At 40.3% G+C, this 16,932-nt stretch overlaps 1 protein-coding gene across 2 annotated transcripts in view; it reads left to right on the top strand.

The window, feature by feature from the left end:
* Nlk (nemo like kinase) overlaps positions 1-16,932 on the top strand; it is a 160,905-nt gene that overhangs the window by 129,293 nt on the left and 14,680 nt on the right. Inside the window, exons 9-11 of one of the 2 annotated variants that reach the window (XR_007213705.1) lie at positions 8,226-8,424; positions 9,533-9,626; positions 12,647-13,211. Coding sequence is in view for 1 of the 2 variants with exons in the window: in XM_048365582.1 (XP_048221539.1) it covers positions 8,226-8,424; positions 9,533-9,626; positions 12,647-12,701 (348 nt within the window). In the remaining variant the exon portion in view is untranslated. Of the gene's footprint in view, positions 1-8,225; positions 8,425-9,532; positions 9,627-12,646; positions 14,510-16,932 lie in introns of those variants that run through there. The other variant, XM_048365582.1, reaches the window with a different exon arrangement.

Below are 16,932 nucleotides of genomic sequence, written 5' to 3'. Positions count from 1 at the left end.
TTGCAGTTCAAGTCTATGGAGAATACTTTTATTACTTGGAAGACCAGAAACAACCAGTTAGTGTGAGCCAAGTTATTTTCCTGGCATCTCACAGTCCAAAGTAGACTTTTGTTATTTTTAGGGACATGGAGTTTGCTTTTATTGTTATTTTTAAGTTTTTTGTGTAGTATCTGCAAAGCATGTGAAGTGATAGTAGGAACAAGGCAAAGTGGTAGTTGTTGCTTCCACTATCTCCTGAAAGTCAGGTTCCCATCATCGTGGATTGTTTACACTTGAGTGATGATTTAGTGATACAATATCATTAGTGTGAATCCTTTTTTCCGACTTTATCAGTATAGATGTTAGCGACTTTATCAGTACAGATGTTACTTAATACCTTAAGGATTTCCTTTTATATGCTTAACAAAACCAGAGCCATGTGAAATTCATACTTCAGAGGTAATTTCTGTCTTTGCATGCAGAATTTTGTAAGTTAAACTCAACATTTATGTATTAGAAACATTTTGTTCTCTTTTTGAGTTCTAGTTAGTTTAGAAACCAAAAACCATGTAATTTACATGTGTCCGGTTTACTTGCTATGCAAGCAATATATATAACCTTACAGTCATAGGGTATCCACTTTCTCTGAAGTCTTTACCAGGAGGAACTCTTAGTAGCAAGAACCAAGCACATTTTTCTGAGAGGCCTTTTAGACATAATTCTACATGTGAAATATAGTCCTTATTCCTTTATAATGGGATTATCACACCTAATTAAATGAAACTTGCCATGGTTCTAGTTACAAAGATCTATTTAATACAGAAGAAAACAAAACATTTGTTTTTCTTTGTGCTAGTAACTGAACCTAGAGCCTTACCAGCACTAAGCACATACTTTACCACCAATCTACATAGGAGACATATTAATGAATCTACACTGATAAATTTTCATTAAAAATATATATTCAGTGCTGGGAATATGGCCTAGTGGCAAGAGTGCGTGCCTCGAATACATGAAGCCCTGGGTTCAATTCCCCAGCACCACATATTCAGAAAATGGCCACAAGTGGCGCTGTGGCTCAAGTGGCAGAGTGCTAGCCTTGAGCAAAAAGAAGCCAGGGCCAGTGTTCAGGCCTTGAGTCCAAGCCCCTGGACTGGCCAAAAAAAAAAAAAATGTGTGGGGCTGGGGATATAGCCTAGTGGCAAGAGTGCCTGCCTTGGATACAAGAGGCCCTAGGTTCGATTCCCCAGCACCACATATACAGAAAACGGCCAGAAGCAGCGCTGTGGCTCAAGTGGCAGAATGCTAGCCTTGAGCGGGAAGAAGCCAGGGACAGTGCTCAGGCCCTGAGTCCAAGGCCCAGGACTGCCCCCCCCCCCCAAAAAAAAAAGTGTGTGTGTTCACAAAAATATATATGCATATGAGTTTAGTTTAGGCACACTACCTAGTAATTAGCCATTTGCATCATTGTCTTGTAGTGTAAAACCAGTCTTTTTTTTTTCTTTTGGTATTCCAACAGTGAATATATAATTTATTGGATAATTTTCTTTTTTTTTTTTTTTTTGGCCAGTCCTGGGGCTTGGACTCAGGGCCTGAGCACTGTCCCTGGCTTCTTTTTGCTCAAGGCTAGCATTCTGTCACTTGAGCCACAGTGCCACTTCTGGCCATTTTCTGTATATGTGGTACTGGGGAATCGAACCCAGGGCCTCATGTATATGAGGCAGGCACTCTTGCCACTAGGCCATATCCCCAACCCCTTGGATAATTTTCATAGTTACTCCGCTCATAATTTTTTAAAACCAGTCTTTTTTGAGGAGGGTGGTAGTACAGTTTGAACACAGGGCCTTGTGATTGGCAGGCAGGTAGTACTCTACCACTTAAGCCATATCCCACCCACCCTTCTTGCTTTAGTTGTTTTTCAAGTAGGGTCTTGGATTTATGCCTGGACCATCCTGGACCATGATCTTCCTATTTATTCTTCCTTTATAGCTGGGAAGACAGGTGCCTAACCAATATTTTTTAACTTTGTTAGTGCCTGTTATGATTATTCTTCGGTTAGCCTGATGGTCTGTTAGTTTATGATCTGTGTTAAGCATTCTTTTTAGTCCTATGAGTCCATTTAGAACAAGTTACCATTTAAAGAGTTTTTTTATTCTTGCTTTATCCTAGTACATTGAGAATTAGTACATTAAAAAAAAAGAGGTCAAGTACACACCTGTAATCCTAGGTACTTTGAAGACAGTGACAAGAGGATTGTTGTTTGAGGACAGCCTAGGCAAAAGTTGTAAGACGGTGTGAAAGTTCAAACTAGAGAGAGGAGAGGAGAGAAAAATGGGTCTTTCAAAAATTTATATCCAGGGCTGAGAATGTGGCTTAGTGGTAGAGCACTTGCCTAGCATGTATGAAACCCTGGGTTCAATTCCTTAGCACCACATAAACAGGCTGGAAGTGGTGCTCAAGCTTGGCCTTGAAGCTTAGGGACAGTGCCCAGGCCCTGAGTTCACACCCCAGGACTGGCCCATCTGAGCACCATGGTTCCAAGTCAGCCCAGGCAGAAAAGTCTCTATGACACTTGTATCTCTAATTTAACCTCTTAAAAACTGGAAATGGTGCTGTGGCTCAAAGTGGTAGAGCAGTAACCTTGAGCAAAAGAGTTCAGGGACAGTACTCAGACTCGGAAATCAAACCCATGACCCCCCCCCCCCCAAATATGTGTGTATGTGTATCTATCTATAAAAGCCAAGCACCAATGGCTCACACCTGTAATCCTAGCACTCAGGAGGCTGAAGTCCGAGGATCAAGGTTTGAAGCCAGCCCATGCAGACAAATTTGAGAAATGCTTATCTCTAGTTAACCAGCAAAATCCTAGAAGTAGAGGTGCAGTGTAAATGATGGTATGCCAGCAATGAGCAAAAAAAGCAAGCAATTGCTCTCAAGGCCTTGAGTTCAAGCACCAGTACTGGTATACATGCACACGTGGGCACACGCACACACACACAATCAATTTTTTTAAATACAGTGTTTAGTTCATTTAGTCTCAGGCAACTAATTCTCATTTTGAGAAGTGTCTGTCTCTCTGTCTCTGTCTCTATCACTCTCTCTCTATCTTTCACCACTTGTAGGTCTTGAACTCAGGGCCTGAGCTCTTCTGCTCAAGGCTAGCACTCTACCACTTTGAGCCACAGTACCACTTCTGGTTTTCTGGTGATTAACTGGATATAAGAGCCTCAGGGACTTGGCTTTGAAAACCATGGTCCCCAGATCCCAGCTTCCTGAGTAGCTAGGATTACAAGTCTGAGCCACCAGCACCTAGCTGAAAAGCATATTTCTATATGCTGCTTTCTATGTACGTGTGTCTTTCTTCCCCAATGGCAGTAGTCAGTGGTGCTATAGGTACAGTTTGCGGTATCTCCCTGTAAAGCTTCTATACAAGTATAAATTCTTTATCTTTAGCTTGTAGCAGAGATAGGAAAATATAAGGCAAAAACAAACCACCAGCAGAGAGCAAGATTAAAATGCTCTTTTCTTTTATTATACTAAGAACATTATTAGAAAGAATGAAGTATATAATTGAGGTGAATAATTTATTGCTGTAAAATAAAGAAATCATCAAGCCTACAGACTTTATAAAAAAGCAATAAACAATTACAAGTAACATTTATTTTTACATATTTATTTATTTTGTCAGTCGTAGGGCCTGAACTCAGGGCCTGGGCACTGTCCCTGAGCTCTTATGCTCAAGGTTAGTGCTCTACCACGTTGAATCACAGGGCCACTTCCTGTTTTCTGGTGGCTAATTTGAGATATAAGTCTTATGGACTATCCTGCCCAAGTTGGCTGAATAGCTAGTATTATAGGCATGAGCCACTAGCACCCAGTTTAATATTTATTTTTGTTTTGTTTTGTTTCTACCAGTCCTGGGGCTTGAACTCAGGGCCTCGACACTGTCCCTGGCTTCTTTTTGCTCAAGGCTAGTGCTCTACCACTTGAGTCAGAGCTCCACTTCCGGCTTTTTCTATATATGTGGTGCTGAGGAATTGAACCCAGGGCTTCATGCATGCAATGCAAGCACTCTACCACTAGGCCATATTCCCAGCCCTTAATATTTATTTATTTATTTACTCATTCATTCATTCATTTTTGCCAGTCCTGGGGCCTGGGCACTGTCCCTGGCTTCTTTTTGCTCAAGGCTCTCTACCACTTGAGTCACAGAGCTACTTCTGGCTTTTTCTTTTTATGTGGTGCTGAGGAATCGAACCAGGGCTTCATGCATGCAATGCAAGCACTCTACCACTAGGCCATATTCCCAGCCCTTAATATTTATTTTTAAAACACAATAACGATGCTTGAGAATTTAAACAAATGTATTCACTTTTTTTCTCTTTGCAAAACACATCTGTATTCTTGCATATTACATCTCCTTATTTATATCTGTTCTAATTTACATCCTCTTTGGAAATACATGTGTACTTTAACATAAACCAAAAGTATTTGTGCATCTTTCTTGTTTGTTTTTGTGCTGGTACGAGTTTGAACTCAGGGCCTTACACTCTTGCTTGGCTTTCTTGCCCATGGTTGGTACTCTGCCACTTGAGCCACACCTCCAGTCTAGTATTTTTCTAGTTATTAGAATAGTCTTGTAGACTTTTGGGGCTGTCTTTAAGCCTTGATCCTCCCAACCACAGTCTCCTGAGTAACTAGTATTACAGGCATGAACTGCCAGCACCTGGCAAGATATGATTTTATAATAACAAATGATTAGGAAAGCTAAATTACATTTTGAGGGAGTGAGATGAGCATTTTGGGTAAGAACCAGCTGGGTAGATTGACTCACAATTGTAGCTTTGTTCAATCTTTGAGTTACAGCTTTAGCAAGAAAAAGACATCTAAATAGTCAACATTCATTACATAAAGAATGTCTAAAATTTTAGAGTATTCCTTTTTTTTGCAGGGAAGGCAATTCTGGTTTTACACTTGCTAGGCCGGCATTCCACTGCTTAAGCCACTCCCAGCCCTTGAATTCCTTTTATGTCTTTCATATTGATATTGTTTTTGGAAAGACAGTTGGTATAGAAGTTTGCTCTATTAGATTTTAAAAGCTCTTGTGGTGTGTACTTCTCTTCAGAAGTTTTTAGAGTACATCAATCTGTTTACTTAGAAATACTTTCTGTTTATTAAATGAAAAAATTTATCAACTTTTGTTTAAAAGTTGATAAAGCTGCAAAGTAAGTGTTCACAATGCTACATGTTTGTCAGCTAAAGAAACAAGATATGTACTATATGTAGTTAGTACCTTTAAGTCATTCTAAAGTACACTATCATGGAAACTTAAGTTGTGGTCTTCTCATTTTAGGAGGCCATTTCTTCTTCTCAGTGTTCATACCCCAAAAAAGAAGAGTCTCGAGGGCTGGGAATATAGCCTAGGGGCAAAGCCCTGGGTTCAATTCCCCAGCACCACATATAGAGAAAATGTCCAGAAGTGGCGCTGTGGCTCAAGTGGCAGAGTGCTATCCTTGAGCAAAAAGAAGGGACAGTGCTTAGGCCCTGAGTTGAAGGCCCAGGACTAGAAAAAAAAAAAAAAAAAAAAAAGATGAAGACAGTCTCTTTTCTCCAGCCTTATGTGAAAAATCCTAGAGAAACATTTATTTGGTTAAAGAAGTGGGAAGTGGCCCTGTCGCTCAAGGGGTAGAGCACTAGACTTGAGCTGAAAAGCTCAAGGACAGCACCCCTGCCCAGAGTTCAAGCCCCATGACCAAACCCCCAAAAAAAATGAAGAAGAAGAAGACGAAAAGAAATAGAAGTGGATTGCTGTGTGCCAGGATTTCAATTTATTTTTTGTCCAAAGGTTTTTCTTAGGTCAAGAAGAGTACTTATTGGTTCATACAGAATACACTTTCAGTACTTGGGGAAAACAACTAATTTTTTTTCAAGTTTACATTCTCAGTTTTCAGGAAATAGCAGAATCTGCAGATACAATGGGAACATTTGGGCACCACCTTCCAGCTGCTAATGCCAGCTGCCACTTGACAGGAATGGCTTAATGGTCAGATGATAAAGTTAAAACCTAGATTCAGTCACTGCTGCCACCAGCACAAACAGTCTGCATGCTCAGCCACAAACAGACTTAACAGCAACCAACTTCAGTGCACAAAAGCCAGCAAACTCAGGCCCTCACAAGATACCACTTGGCCTTCTTGCTACTTTGAGTTCAAACCTTAGTCCTCTGTCCTGCTGGTTCTGTCTACAGGAATAGTTGTCAAGGACTGCAGGCTTTTTCAGAAAAAGGAAAAAAAGTTTTTTTTGCTAAGAATTCCAGGGAGTCAGACTTCAGAAGGATTAGATCACCAAATACAGAGGCATTGAACTGAAAGGGAATATAAAAGGTTATCAAGTTTTTTGTTTATCTGTTCATGGTAGATAAACAGCAGGTTTCTTTTGTGTTTATCTTACCGTGAGTGATCATAATATGCTTTTTAGCATATCAGCACAGCAAAACAGAGATAAAAGGACTTGAGAGAATCCAGTTTTATGGAAAAGACCTCACATTTTATTGATTGAATGATTTTTTTTTTTAAGGTTTGAGTTCAAAATGGTTTTCTTTTCTAAATTGTGCTTTGTGAAGTGCCCAATGATACTGGAAACAAATCAGAGTGTCAGTTTTTTTTTCTACCCTACCACGGGGAATATCCTTAAATCCTATAAAATCCACTTTCTTTCAGTAGCACTTACATACCCAATTCGCATGGAATGACATTTTTTTCTTTAATTTTTGATGGAGCAATGAGTTTAAGAGTTTTATGGATTAGGTTGCATTTGGAGATTCATGTCCGTAATTCTAGCTACTCCAGAGATTAGAAGGGTTGTGGTTCAAATCCAGTTCAGGCAAAAAATTTGAAAGTCCCCAGGACAATGAAAAAAACTCAGTCAGGTATTTGTGGCTCATGTTTATTATAATCCTATCTACTGAGGAAGCTCAGATCTTAGGATGGAGGTTTGGAGCCAGCCTGGGCAAACAAATCTTTAAAACTGTTGGTTCCAATTAGCCAGCAAAAAGCTGAACTGGATTCATGTAGTAGAGCACCAACAGTGAGCAGAAAAAGCCAAATGAGAGCACAAGAACCTGAGTTCAAGCCCCAGTACCACACATTTGAAAAAACAAAAACCAAAACAAAACAAAGAAAGGAAAAAAAGAAAAGAAAGAAGCTGATGCAGTTGTGCACATCTGTCACCCCCGCATGGCAGGAAGAATGAACAGGAGGATCACACTGCAGTCTGGCAAGGGCAGAAAGAAATACCCTGTCTCAGAAATAACCAGAACAAAAAAGTTAGAGGGGTAGAATTTATGGGTTAGTAAGTCAAACCTGAGTGTTTTAAATATCCTGATCTAAAGTCCCAGAAAACCACAGCATAGTCCACTCCTAAAACTCCACCAGAGCTGCCTCTCACAACATGACATTCAGACCATTGTCAGCTGCTATCTCCAGCACTGTGTGCGCACGCACATACTTGTGCATGATGGCCCGAGGGCTTGAACTCAGGGCCTGGATGCTGTCCCTGAACTTTGGGGCGCAAAGTTAGCACTCTGCCACTTAAGTCATAGCTCCACCTCTCACCTTTTGATGATTGATTGAAGAGTCTCATAGACTTTCCTGCTGGGGCTGGTTTTGAGCCAGATACTCAGATCTCAGCCTCCTGAGAAGCAAGGATTATAGGAGCAAGCCAGACTCGAGCAGCTTTTCAATGTGCTTTCCTTTTTCTTTTCTTTTTTTTTTTTTACCTTACTCTACTCAATATTCAAAAAGAAGAAAATTTTCAAGCATCTTTGCAAAATTGTTAGCATGATGATCACATTTCCTCTAAATGCTGACACATATTTAGAAAAATTGTAGCCTGTTATTTAAAATGCAAACTTATCCCCAGCAAAGCAGTACAACATCTAAATGTCATGATATTTGTCATTTATGATCCTGCATGCATGTATTTCAGTGTAGGAACTTTGCAGAATTTTAGTAGAAGGGCACTTCTCAGGGATTCATGGTGGCAGATCAACAGTCACTGTTTTCCTAGACCCTATGTGCTCTGTACTATTGATGCCATCCACCTCTTAACTTGTCCCTCTTTGCACGGAATGTTGTGCACATTAAGTGTCCGCTGTGTGAAGTATTAACTGCTTGTGGAAGATCCTGTGTGGACAGTCGTGCTTATCTGCAGTGTTGATGTGTGCTGGTCTCTAAATTTAATTTCAGTCGAAAAGAATATCCGCTAAGGATGCCTTAGCCCACCCCTACCTAGATGAAGGGCGACTAAGATACCACACGTGCATGTGTAAATGTTGCTTTTCCACCTCTACTGGAAGAGTTTATACCAGTGACTTCGAGCCCATCACCAATCCCAAATTCGATGACACTTTTGAGAAGAACCTCAGTTCTGTCCGACAGGTTAAAGGTAAGTTTTTTGTTTTGTTTTGTTTTTTGGCATTTGGACAGGCAAGATGACTAGTAGCATTTTTCACTATATGACAACACTCCTCCACGTGTTTACTTTAGAATTCGTAGCTGTTTTTCTCAGGTCTGTGTGGCACACAAGCTACGTGTGTTACCAAAATGCTGATTTAATACTATACTCAGGGAAGATTGGTCAGAGGAATGAATGTTTTGTTTTTATTTTCTAAGTTTTAATGATTATGACTCAAAATATAATTAATTTGTTATTCCCTCCATGTCATTTCATTGAAAGAAACATATTGGACTGCTTTATGTAACACGCAAAGGGTTTTTGTTGTTGTTGTTTTGCGAGTCCTGGGGCTTGGGACTTGGAGACTAGGTACTGTCCCTGGCTTCTTTATGTTCAAGGCTAGCACTCTGCCACTTGAGCCACAGCACCACTTCCAGCTTTTTTCTGTATATGTGGTGCTGAAGAATCGAACCCAGGGCTTTGTTCATGCTAAGCAAGCACTCTGTTGCTAAGCCACACTCCCAGCCCCCCACACAAAGGTTTTTAAAGCAATAATAATTCACTAAGGAAATCATTCTTTCAATGTTGACTGAAAAAAGGAATTTCTGATGATTTATTCATAAACTTAGGTGGGGTGCTCTTCTGTTGTGGGCAATGATATCCAGAATTCTGAATGACATCCTGTTTGCTGTAAGATAAGAGAATAGGCCACAGAGCCTAAACACCAGCAGAGGCTTTGAGGTGAGCTTCCAAAAGGCAAAACTCACAACGGTCAGGAGGAGAGTTCACCTGTAACTCCACCTGGATGGGCTGCCCCAGATTCCTACTGACAGGGTTTCTAGCTTGTGTAATGATACTGTAGGGTTTATTGTTTTTTGCTCTCTTGTTCTTTTACTTTACCTATGTTTAGTCACAACTATCATCTTAGTTTCAGGAAAGTTTAGCTGGATGCTGCTTGATCGAAGATATATGTGTCTGATTTAACCTAAACCAGCAGAAATTCTCTACAGATGCTGGCTAGTCACCTGTGAATACACTGCTTCCAGGCTTCCAGGCCTGCGCGTTGGCTATGGGTTTATGCTGCTTGCTCTCTCCACAGAAATTATTCACCAGTTCATTTTGGAACAGCAGAAAGGAAACAGAGTGCCTCTCTGCATCAACCCTCAGTCTGCTGCTTTTAAGAGCTTTATTAGGTAACTATACATGATTCTGTCATTCTTGTTAGAATTAGAAGGCTACCACTGGGTTTTGTTATTTAGCATATATCTGTTTTTATTGAGATAGATACAGGTTCAACCAAATGTTTGTCTTATGAACTTTGGCTTCAGTCAAAGGTCAATTAAAAATAGAAGCATCTGTTTTTACACTGGTGCGAATTCACTTTGGCGGCCTTGGCCATTTTGACCTTGGTGATCATGTTGATGCCTAATTGTGAGCATGGAGTCTTGTAATTGCAGTGTGTAACCGCCCCTAGCTTAGAGTCAAACATAGTTCCCTCGGTTCCAGTACCACTCCCATACTCATCGTCATCATAATATGGAGGATGATGTTTGTTTTGAGACAGAGTGTTGCTCTGTAGCCCAAGCTGTACTCAAACTCTTGATTCTCCAACCTCAGTTTCCTACCTGCTGGGATTACAGGTATGTGCCTAATTTGGAAAAAAAATCTGTACATGACCTTTGTAACAATCAAAAAGGAAGTATTTTTAAATAGCTGGACTGCTAGTGTGGACTCTTCAGAGAAAAGGCCAAGAGGCTTATAGGAGAGCTATGAACTTAATTACTTTGGAACCTAGCAAGCTTTATTCTCTTTGTCCCAGTTGTCTCTTGATGTCTTCCTGTACCTTATGTCAGGGTCCAATCAGGAGAAAGAAACTACTCTATTAATATGAATGGAGAAATTTTAATAACAGGAATCATTAGGGAATGATGGTGAAGTTCTAAAAGACATATGAGGATTCTGAGGTGTCCTGAAGTGCCAGGTCTTGAAAAGTCCTGCAGAAAAAGAGATGTTTGCTGTAGGCTAAGGGAGAATGAACAAGGAAGAAATTAAGAGAAGTCAGAAGAGGCTGTACCCAAGGATCTCCCACAAGGAGCACAGAACAAGAGGGAGTATGCCAAAAAGGCAGGCACTAGTAACTGGTCTGTTAAAGAGGCCTGCTGGATTATAGAGAAATTTGCCAGAGTTCCAATAGACCAAAGTTGAGCTTTCCACGTCAAAGGAGAAGGAGGAGGAGGAGGAGAAGAGGATTAGAAGAGAGAAAGAAAAAAAAACAAAGAGAGAGAGAGAAGAGAGAGAAGGAGGGAGGGAGAGCGGGAGGGAGGGAGACAGGTACATTGATTGGGAAGCAGAAATAAGGAGGATCAAAGTTCTAGACCAGCTTAGATAAAGAGTCAGCTGGACTCATCACAGCCAATAGTTGGGTATGGTGGTACACATCTGTCATCCCACCTTTCAGGAAACAAAAGGATGTGGCCCCAATCAGTCCCCCAAAGCTAAGAAAGACCTTATTTGAAAAGTAACTAAATCCAAAAGGGCAAAGGGTATGGGTCAAGTTATAGAGAATCTTCTAAGGAATTATTCAGCCTTAAGATGAAACCCCAATATCATTGAAAAATTTTTTTAATTAAAAACTTAATTTAAAAAAAAAGCATCAGAGGCAGAAGCAGGAAGGGAAGCTGCTGCCTGCTGTCTTGCAACACTGTTCCAGCGCCCTCTGTTGGCAAAGGTGAGCATTAGCCTAAGTAGCAAAGGAGACCTGATTACCCAGCAGGACAAAGAGCATATTTGAACTGGAGAGGCCACAGTTTCTTTTCCTCCCCATCTCACTTTCTCTCTCCTTTTCTCTTCTCCCCATTTCTCCTTTCTTTCCCTGCATTGTATTGAAGTCGTTTGAATTTATTGACCCCAAATCAAGAACTTTTGTGTAAAATTTGTAAAATGAGATTTTTTTGTTTGTTTCTCCCATTTCCCCCCCTTTGAAAGTATGCATTAATTTGCAGTTTTACTTCTGTGGTTTAAAATTACTTTATTTAATACTTTCCCTCACTGTTTCAGCACCTGTTCTCCTGGGCCCTGGCAAGAGAAAGTGATTAGAAACCCCTTCTAATTAGCAACCTTAGCCTGGGAAGTATCTGTACCAGATCTGTGTGTGTGTGTGGACTGTCATGCCATCCCACTACAACTTGAGAGGAGAATGCTTTATGAGGCTTCCTCAAAATGCCCCCCTCCCCCCACTTAAGGTCACTGTGTTGGAGGGCTATTTTTTTTGGCCAGTCCTGGGGCTTGAACTCAGGGCCTGAGCACTATCCCTGCACTTCTTTTGCTCAAGGCTAGCACTTTGCCACTTTAGCCACAGTGCCACGTCTGGCCTTTTCTGTTTATGTAGTACTGAGAAATCAAACCTAGGGCTTTATGCATGCTAGGCAAGCACTATACCACTAAGCCACATTCCCAGCCAAAGGGCTGCTTTTTAATTCTACATCATTTAAAGTTATTTTTCTGATTGAGCATAACCATTATTAACTATAACCTCTACTATTTCCATTATGAAGTAGGCCCTATGGAAAACAGTTGACTGTACATTATCTTAACTATCTATCACAATACTGTGAGTTACAAAGCAGGATCTTTTCCAAAGAGAGAACAATTAAGGAGTTTGCTTGTTTGTTTTTGACAGTCCTGGGGCTTGAACTCAGGGCCTGAGCACTGTCCCTGGCTTCTTTTTGCTCAAAGCTAGCACTCTACTACTTGAGTCACAGTGCACTTCTGGCCTTTTCTGTTTATGTGGTTCTGAGGAATTGAACCTAGGGCTTCATGCATGCTAGGCAAGCACTCTACTGCTAAGCCACATTTCCAGCCCCCAATTAAGGAATTTTTTCAAAAGAAAACAACCCTTTAAGAGTTGGAGACATGGCTCAGTTGGTAGAGTGCTAGCCAGTGAGCAAAAGTGTCAGCTACTGAGTTTGAGAGTTGAGTCTTGGACCAAAAAAAGAAAAAAAAACAGAAGTTTGCCCAGTGCAGTGCAGTAAGTAATTCCTAAGTACTGTGTTGTTCTCAAGTCTTACTGTACGAGAAACAGATTGGAACAAAATCAACTTAAGAATGTTAAAGGAAATAAAAATCTAGAAATGAACTATAAAGGAGAAGGGACCAGATAGTTTTGCCCAGTGTGCTGCTGTAACCAACTCCACCTTCTCCACTTTTCTTCCAGTTCCACTGTTGCTCAGCCGTCTGAGATGCCCCCATCTCCACTGGTGTGGGAGTGACAGCGGAGGATAGTGTACTACTGAAGATGGCATGTAGCTTTCCACTGGAGTCTGGGATTTGCAATTCTGGAGGTTAATCATGCTTGTACTGTAATTTTACTAATGAAGTTTTAAATTAACAACCACTACTTGTATGATATGAATAATATTTAGAAATGTTACTAGACTTTTAATCTTGTAAAGTGGTTGTGCTTTTAGAAGAAAAAAAATATTTTACCCAGAGTTGCACATGTTTTATGAAATTAGTGCAGCTGTTATGGCTCACCTCAGAACAAAAGAGAATTGAACCAAATCTGAGAGTTGGGGTTTTTGTTTTCTTTCTTTTTTTTTTTTTCCAAATGAAGTGAGATTGTACACACACACACACACACACACACACACACACACACACACACAGAGGACAGTCATACATTTTGATATTTGAGCCATTCCTAAACATGTGGGGTTTTCTAAAACTGAAGAATCTAGAAACGTTGCCTGCGACCAATCATGGAGCCATGTGAGTGGAGCGTGGCTGCACCGGGGGTGGGGGAGGGAGGCGGGGCATGCCACCTAATGATCAAGCCCTATAATTAGCTTCTCATTAGCGCAGTGATGGTGATGTGTGCTGTCTCAAATCCAATGTTGTGGGTAGAGAGGATGAGTCCGTGACTAGGAGAGACTAAAACTTTTGTTTTCCTTATTCAGTATAAATATATATATATATATTTAATCTATTTTTATTAGAAGTTTTTCTGCTCTTTCTTACATAAAAGAAACCCCAAGCATGCATCTTTCATGTGTGTAAATAATTCATTTCTGGGCTAATTTCAAAAGAATCCCAACATTGCTGTATAGAGGAAGAACTAGCTTGCACATTTTAGGTCTGTGAAATTTTGTGAGACTTTTCCTGCACTGGACAGTGAAAACTAATAAATAAACAAAAGACAGAAACAAAATTTTTAAAAGTTAAAGCCACACACACACACACACACACACACACACACACACACACACAAAGGCACATAGGGAATTATGTCAAATGTGTTTGTGTCCTTAGGCAAAGTTGGGGGAGTCTTGAAATGTCACAGTAGTAAATAACTTATTGCTTTTTGACAAATTTTTTCTTTCTGTTGGAACACTGAATTCTTGTGTATATGTATATATGAATACAAACTGAAGGCCTCTACCTCCTGGAGTTAGACAACTTGGCTTGTTTACCTCCACATGCTGATGATGACTATTTTTTTTTTTTAAGTTCAATGTGGAGACTTGAAACTTGAATGTCCCTTCCAACTTTTATATTAAAAATAAAAAGACAAGAAAATTGAAGATCGCTTTTCACCTGTACAAGGATTACTAACGGATCATCTTAAAATTGGTCTAGGGGGAAAAAAAAAACCTTGGTGTATGTTATGGACACTTAACTGTTGAAGTTATTGTAAGTTATCTGTATTTAGCAGAGTATTTTCATCTTGAGTGATCTGAGCTGAATTTGAAGACTATTAATAAGTTATGTTTGGAAGTTTTAACTTCAATGAAGTAATTATTTGCTGTGAAAGAAACAAACATTGATTTACTAAACAAAGATGGTGCAATATCTTTGTTTTTTTTTTTATGAGGCTCCTGAGATTCAACCCCACTGACGCATTTCAGTTCACTTGAATGAGAAACGTGTTTAGTATCAAAAGAGCCCAAGAAGACACTGGTGTGAAAGGTACAATCTCAGAGGTTGGTCAATTACCGTGGCACACTTTCTGGTCACTTTGTACAATGTAGATTTGAAGTACAGTGGTGAAAACATTAAATGTGACATTTGAAAAAGATGAGCCATCTGTTTTATTTCCATTTCTTCCCTTTGTTTTCTCTTCAGTACAGCTTGAGTCCTGACTAGGCAGAGTTAGAGACATTTGCTATTTATATTTCTACTCTCATCTTTGAAGAAATTTGCTCTTTTTAAAAACCTTTCCAGAAACTTAAGATTGCCAAAAATATCAAAAACTTAATGTTACCAAAGAGCCTGTGATTTAAATATATACAATATGGGATTCTTTCTAGCCATTATAGTCTTCAGTCCTGTGATTTACTTTTTTTATTTTTTTAACTAAAACAATCCTATTCTTGAATGAAATTTTACCCCAGTATACTGGAATCTGATACATTAAATAAAAGTAGAATGTTCTGGCTGGACATAGTGGTGCACGCCTGTGATTCCAGCACTTGAAATGCAGAGACAGAGATTGTATGTTTGAGGCCAGCTGGGATACATAGCTAGATTGTGTCATAAAACTAAACGAGAAAGTTGATTGCCCTGAATGAAGTTGCCTGGCAGAAGGAACTTGAAGCTACCTCCCTCCCCCTCACCCCACCTCCTCCCCCTAGCAGCCCAAAGGCCCAAAGGTTCCATGAAGAAGCTCAATTGCCTATACCTCAGAATACTTTTCCTGAAGCTGGACAAAGGACTATAGACTCTGGAGTCTGTAGATGGCATTTATTTCCCCCTGAACTTGAACTCAGGCCTGCTATTCTCACACAGTTCTTTTGCTCACAGATGGCACTCTACCACTTGAGCCAGGCTGCCAGTTGCAGCTCTTTGCTGGTGTACTAGAGATACAAGTCTAGGATTATACGCATGGGTCACTAGAATTCTATCTTTTAAGTAAAAGAATAACTTATAAGAAACCAAATGTGGTGGTGCATAACTATAATCCAAGAATTCAGCTAGAGTAGAAGGTTCTCAAGTTCAAGACCAGCCTGAGTTGCATATTGAGACCCTTTCAAAAAGAAAAGAAAGTTAAGTAAGCTTTGACAGTATCTGTAAATGCTTAAGAAAGAACCATTGTTACTATTTAGAGCATTTTGAAATGCACATATAACTTTGAAACTAGTTCTTCACGGATAGGCATTGTAGAAAAATACACTGGGGCTGGGAATATGGCCTAGTGGCAAGAGTGCTTAACTTGTATACATGAAGACCTGGGTTCAATTCTCCAGCACCACATATATAGAAAACGGCCAGAAGTGGCGCTTTGGCTCAAGTGGTAGAGTGCTAGCCTTGAGCAAAAAGAAGCCAGGGACAGTGCTCAGGCCCTGAGTCCAAGGCCCAGGACTGGCAGAAAAAAAGGAAAAGAAAAAGAAACTAGAACCTGCTTAGTGAACCAAGAGATTTGTGCCTATCTATATTTGCTGGAAATTTCAAAATATGGAGTTTCCTTAACCCAGTAAAGTTAGTATAGGCAGGTAAGTTCATACTGTAATAAACTGCAATTTCAGCTAAAATACCAGAAGATAAAAATAATCTCGGGCTAGGAATATGGCTTAGTTGTAGAGTGGTTGCCTAGCATGCATGAAGCCCTGGATTCAATTCCTCAGCACCACATAAACAGAAAAAGCCAGAACTGGTACTCTGGCTCAAGAGGTAGAGTACTAGCCTTGAGCAAAAAGAAGCCAGGGACAGTGCTCAGGCCCTGAGTCCCAAGCCCCAAGACTGGCAAAAATAATAATAATAATAAATAACGAAATCTCTTTTTATCTCCCTCTTTCTCTGTCATACTGAGGACTGAACTCAGGGCTTCATGTATCCTACTCAAGTGTTCTACCACTTGAGCCATGAGTCTCATCTAAAACTGATTTTAAATTAAAAATAAGAAGAAGCAGAATGTAAAATTAGCCTATTAAGACAACTTGAAATATTTTCAGGAATCATATTCGGTTTAGTGTCAACAGAGCCTCAGCAAAGGCAATTCTTTTTTTTTTTTTTTTTTTTTGGCCAGTCCTGGGTCTTGGACTCAGGGCCTGAGCACTGTCCCTGGCTTCTTTTTGCTCAAGGCTAGCACTCTGCCACTTGAGCCACAGTGCCACTTCTGGCCATTTTCTATATATGTGGTGCTGGGGAATTGAACCCAGGGCCTCATGTATATGAGACTGAGACAAGCACTCTTGCCACTAGGCCATATCCCCAGCCCCAGCAAAGGCAATTCTAAAGACTAATACCAGTACAGACAAGCAGCTTCGTGTGGTTGGTTGAATTTAAGGCTTTCTTTCTTTTTTTTGCCAGTTCTGGTGCCTGAACTCAGGGCCTAGGCACTGCCCCTGAGTGTCTTTTTGCTCAAGGCTAGCACTCTGCCACTTGAGCCCCGGCGCCACTTGGGGGCTTTTTCTGTTTTTTCTTTGTGGTACTGAGGAATTGAACCCAGGGCTTCACGCACACAAGGCAAGCACTCTTATTACTAAGTCACATTTCCAGCCTCTC

This window comes from Perognathus longimembris, chromosome 17 (genome assembly GCF_023159225.1).
Source record: "Perognathus longimembris pacificus isolate PPM17 chromosome 17, ASM2315922v1, whole genome shotgun sequence".
NCBI classification, from domain to species: domain Eukaryota; kingdom Metazoa; phylum Chordata; class Mammalia; order Rodentia; family Heteromyidae; genus Perognathus; species Perognathus longimembris.
Note: the sequence above shows the minus strand (reverse complement) of the source record. Positions and strands in the feature narration are given on the sequence as shown.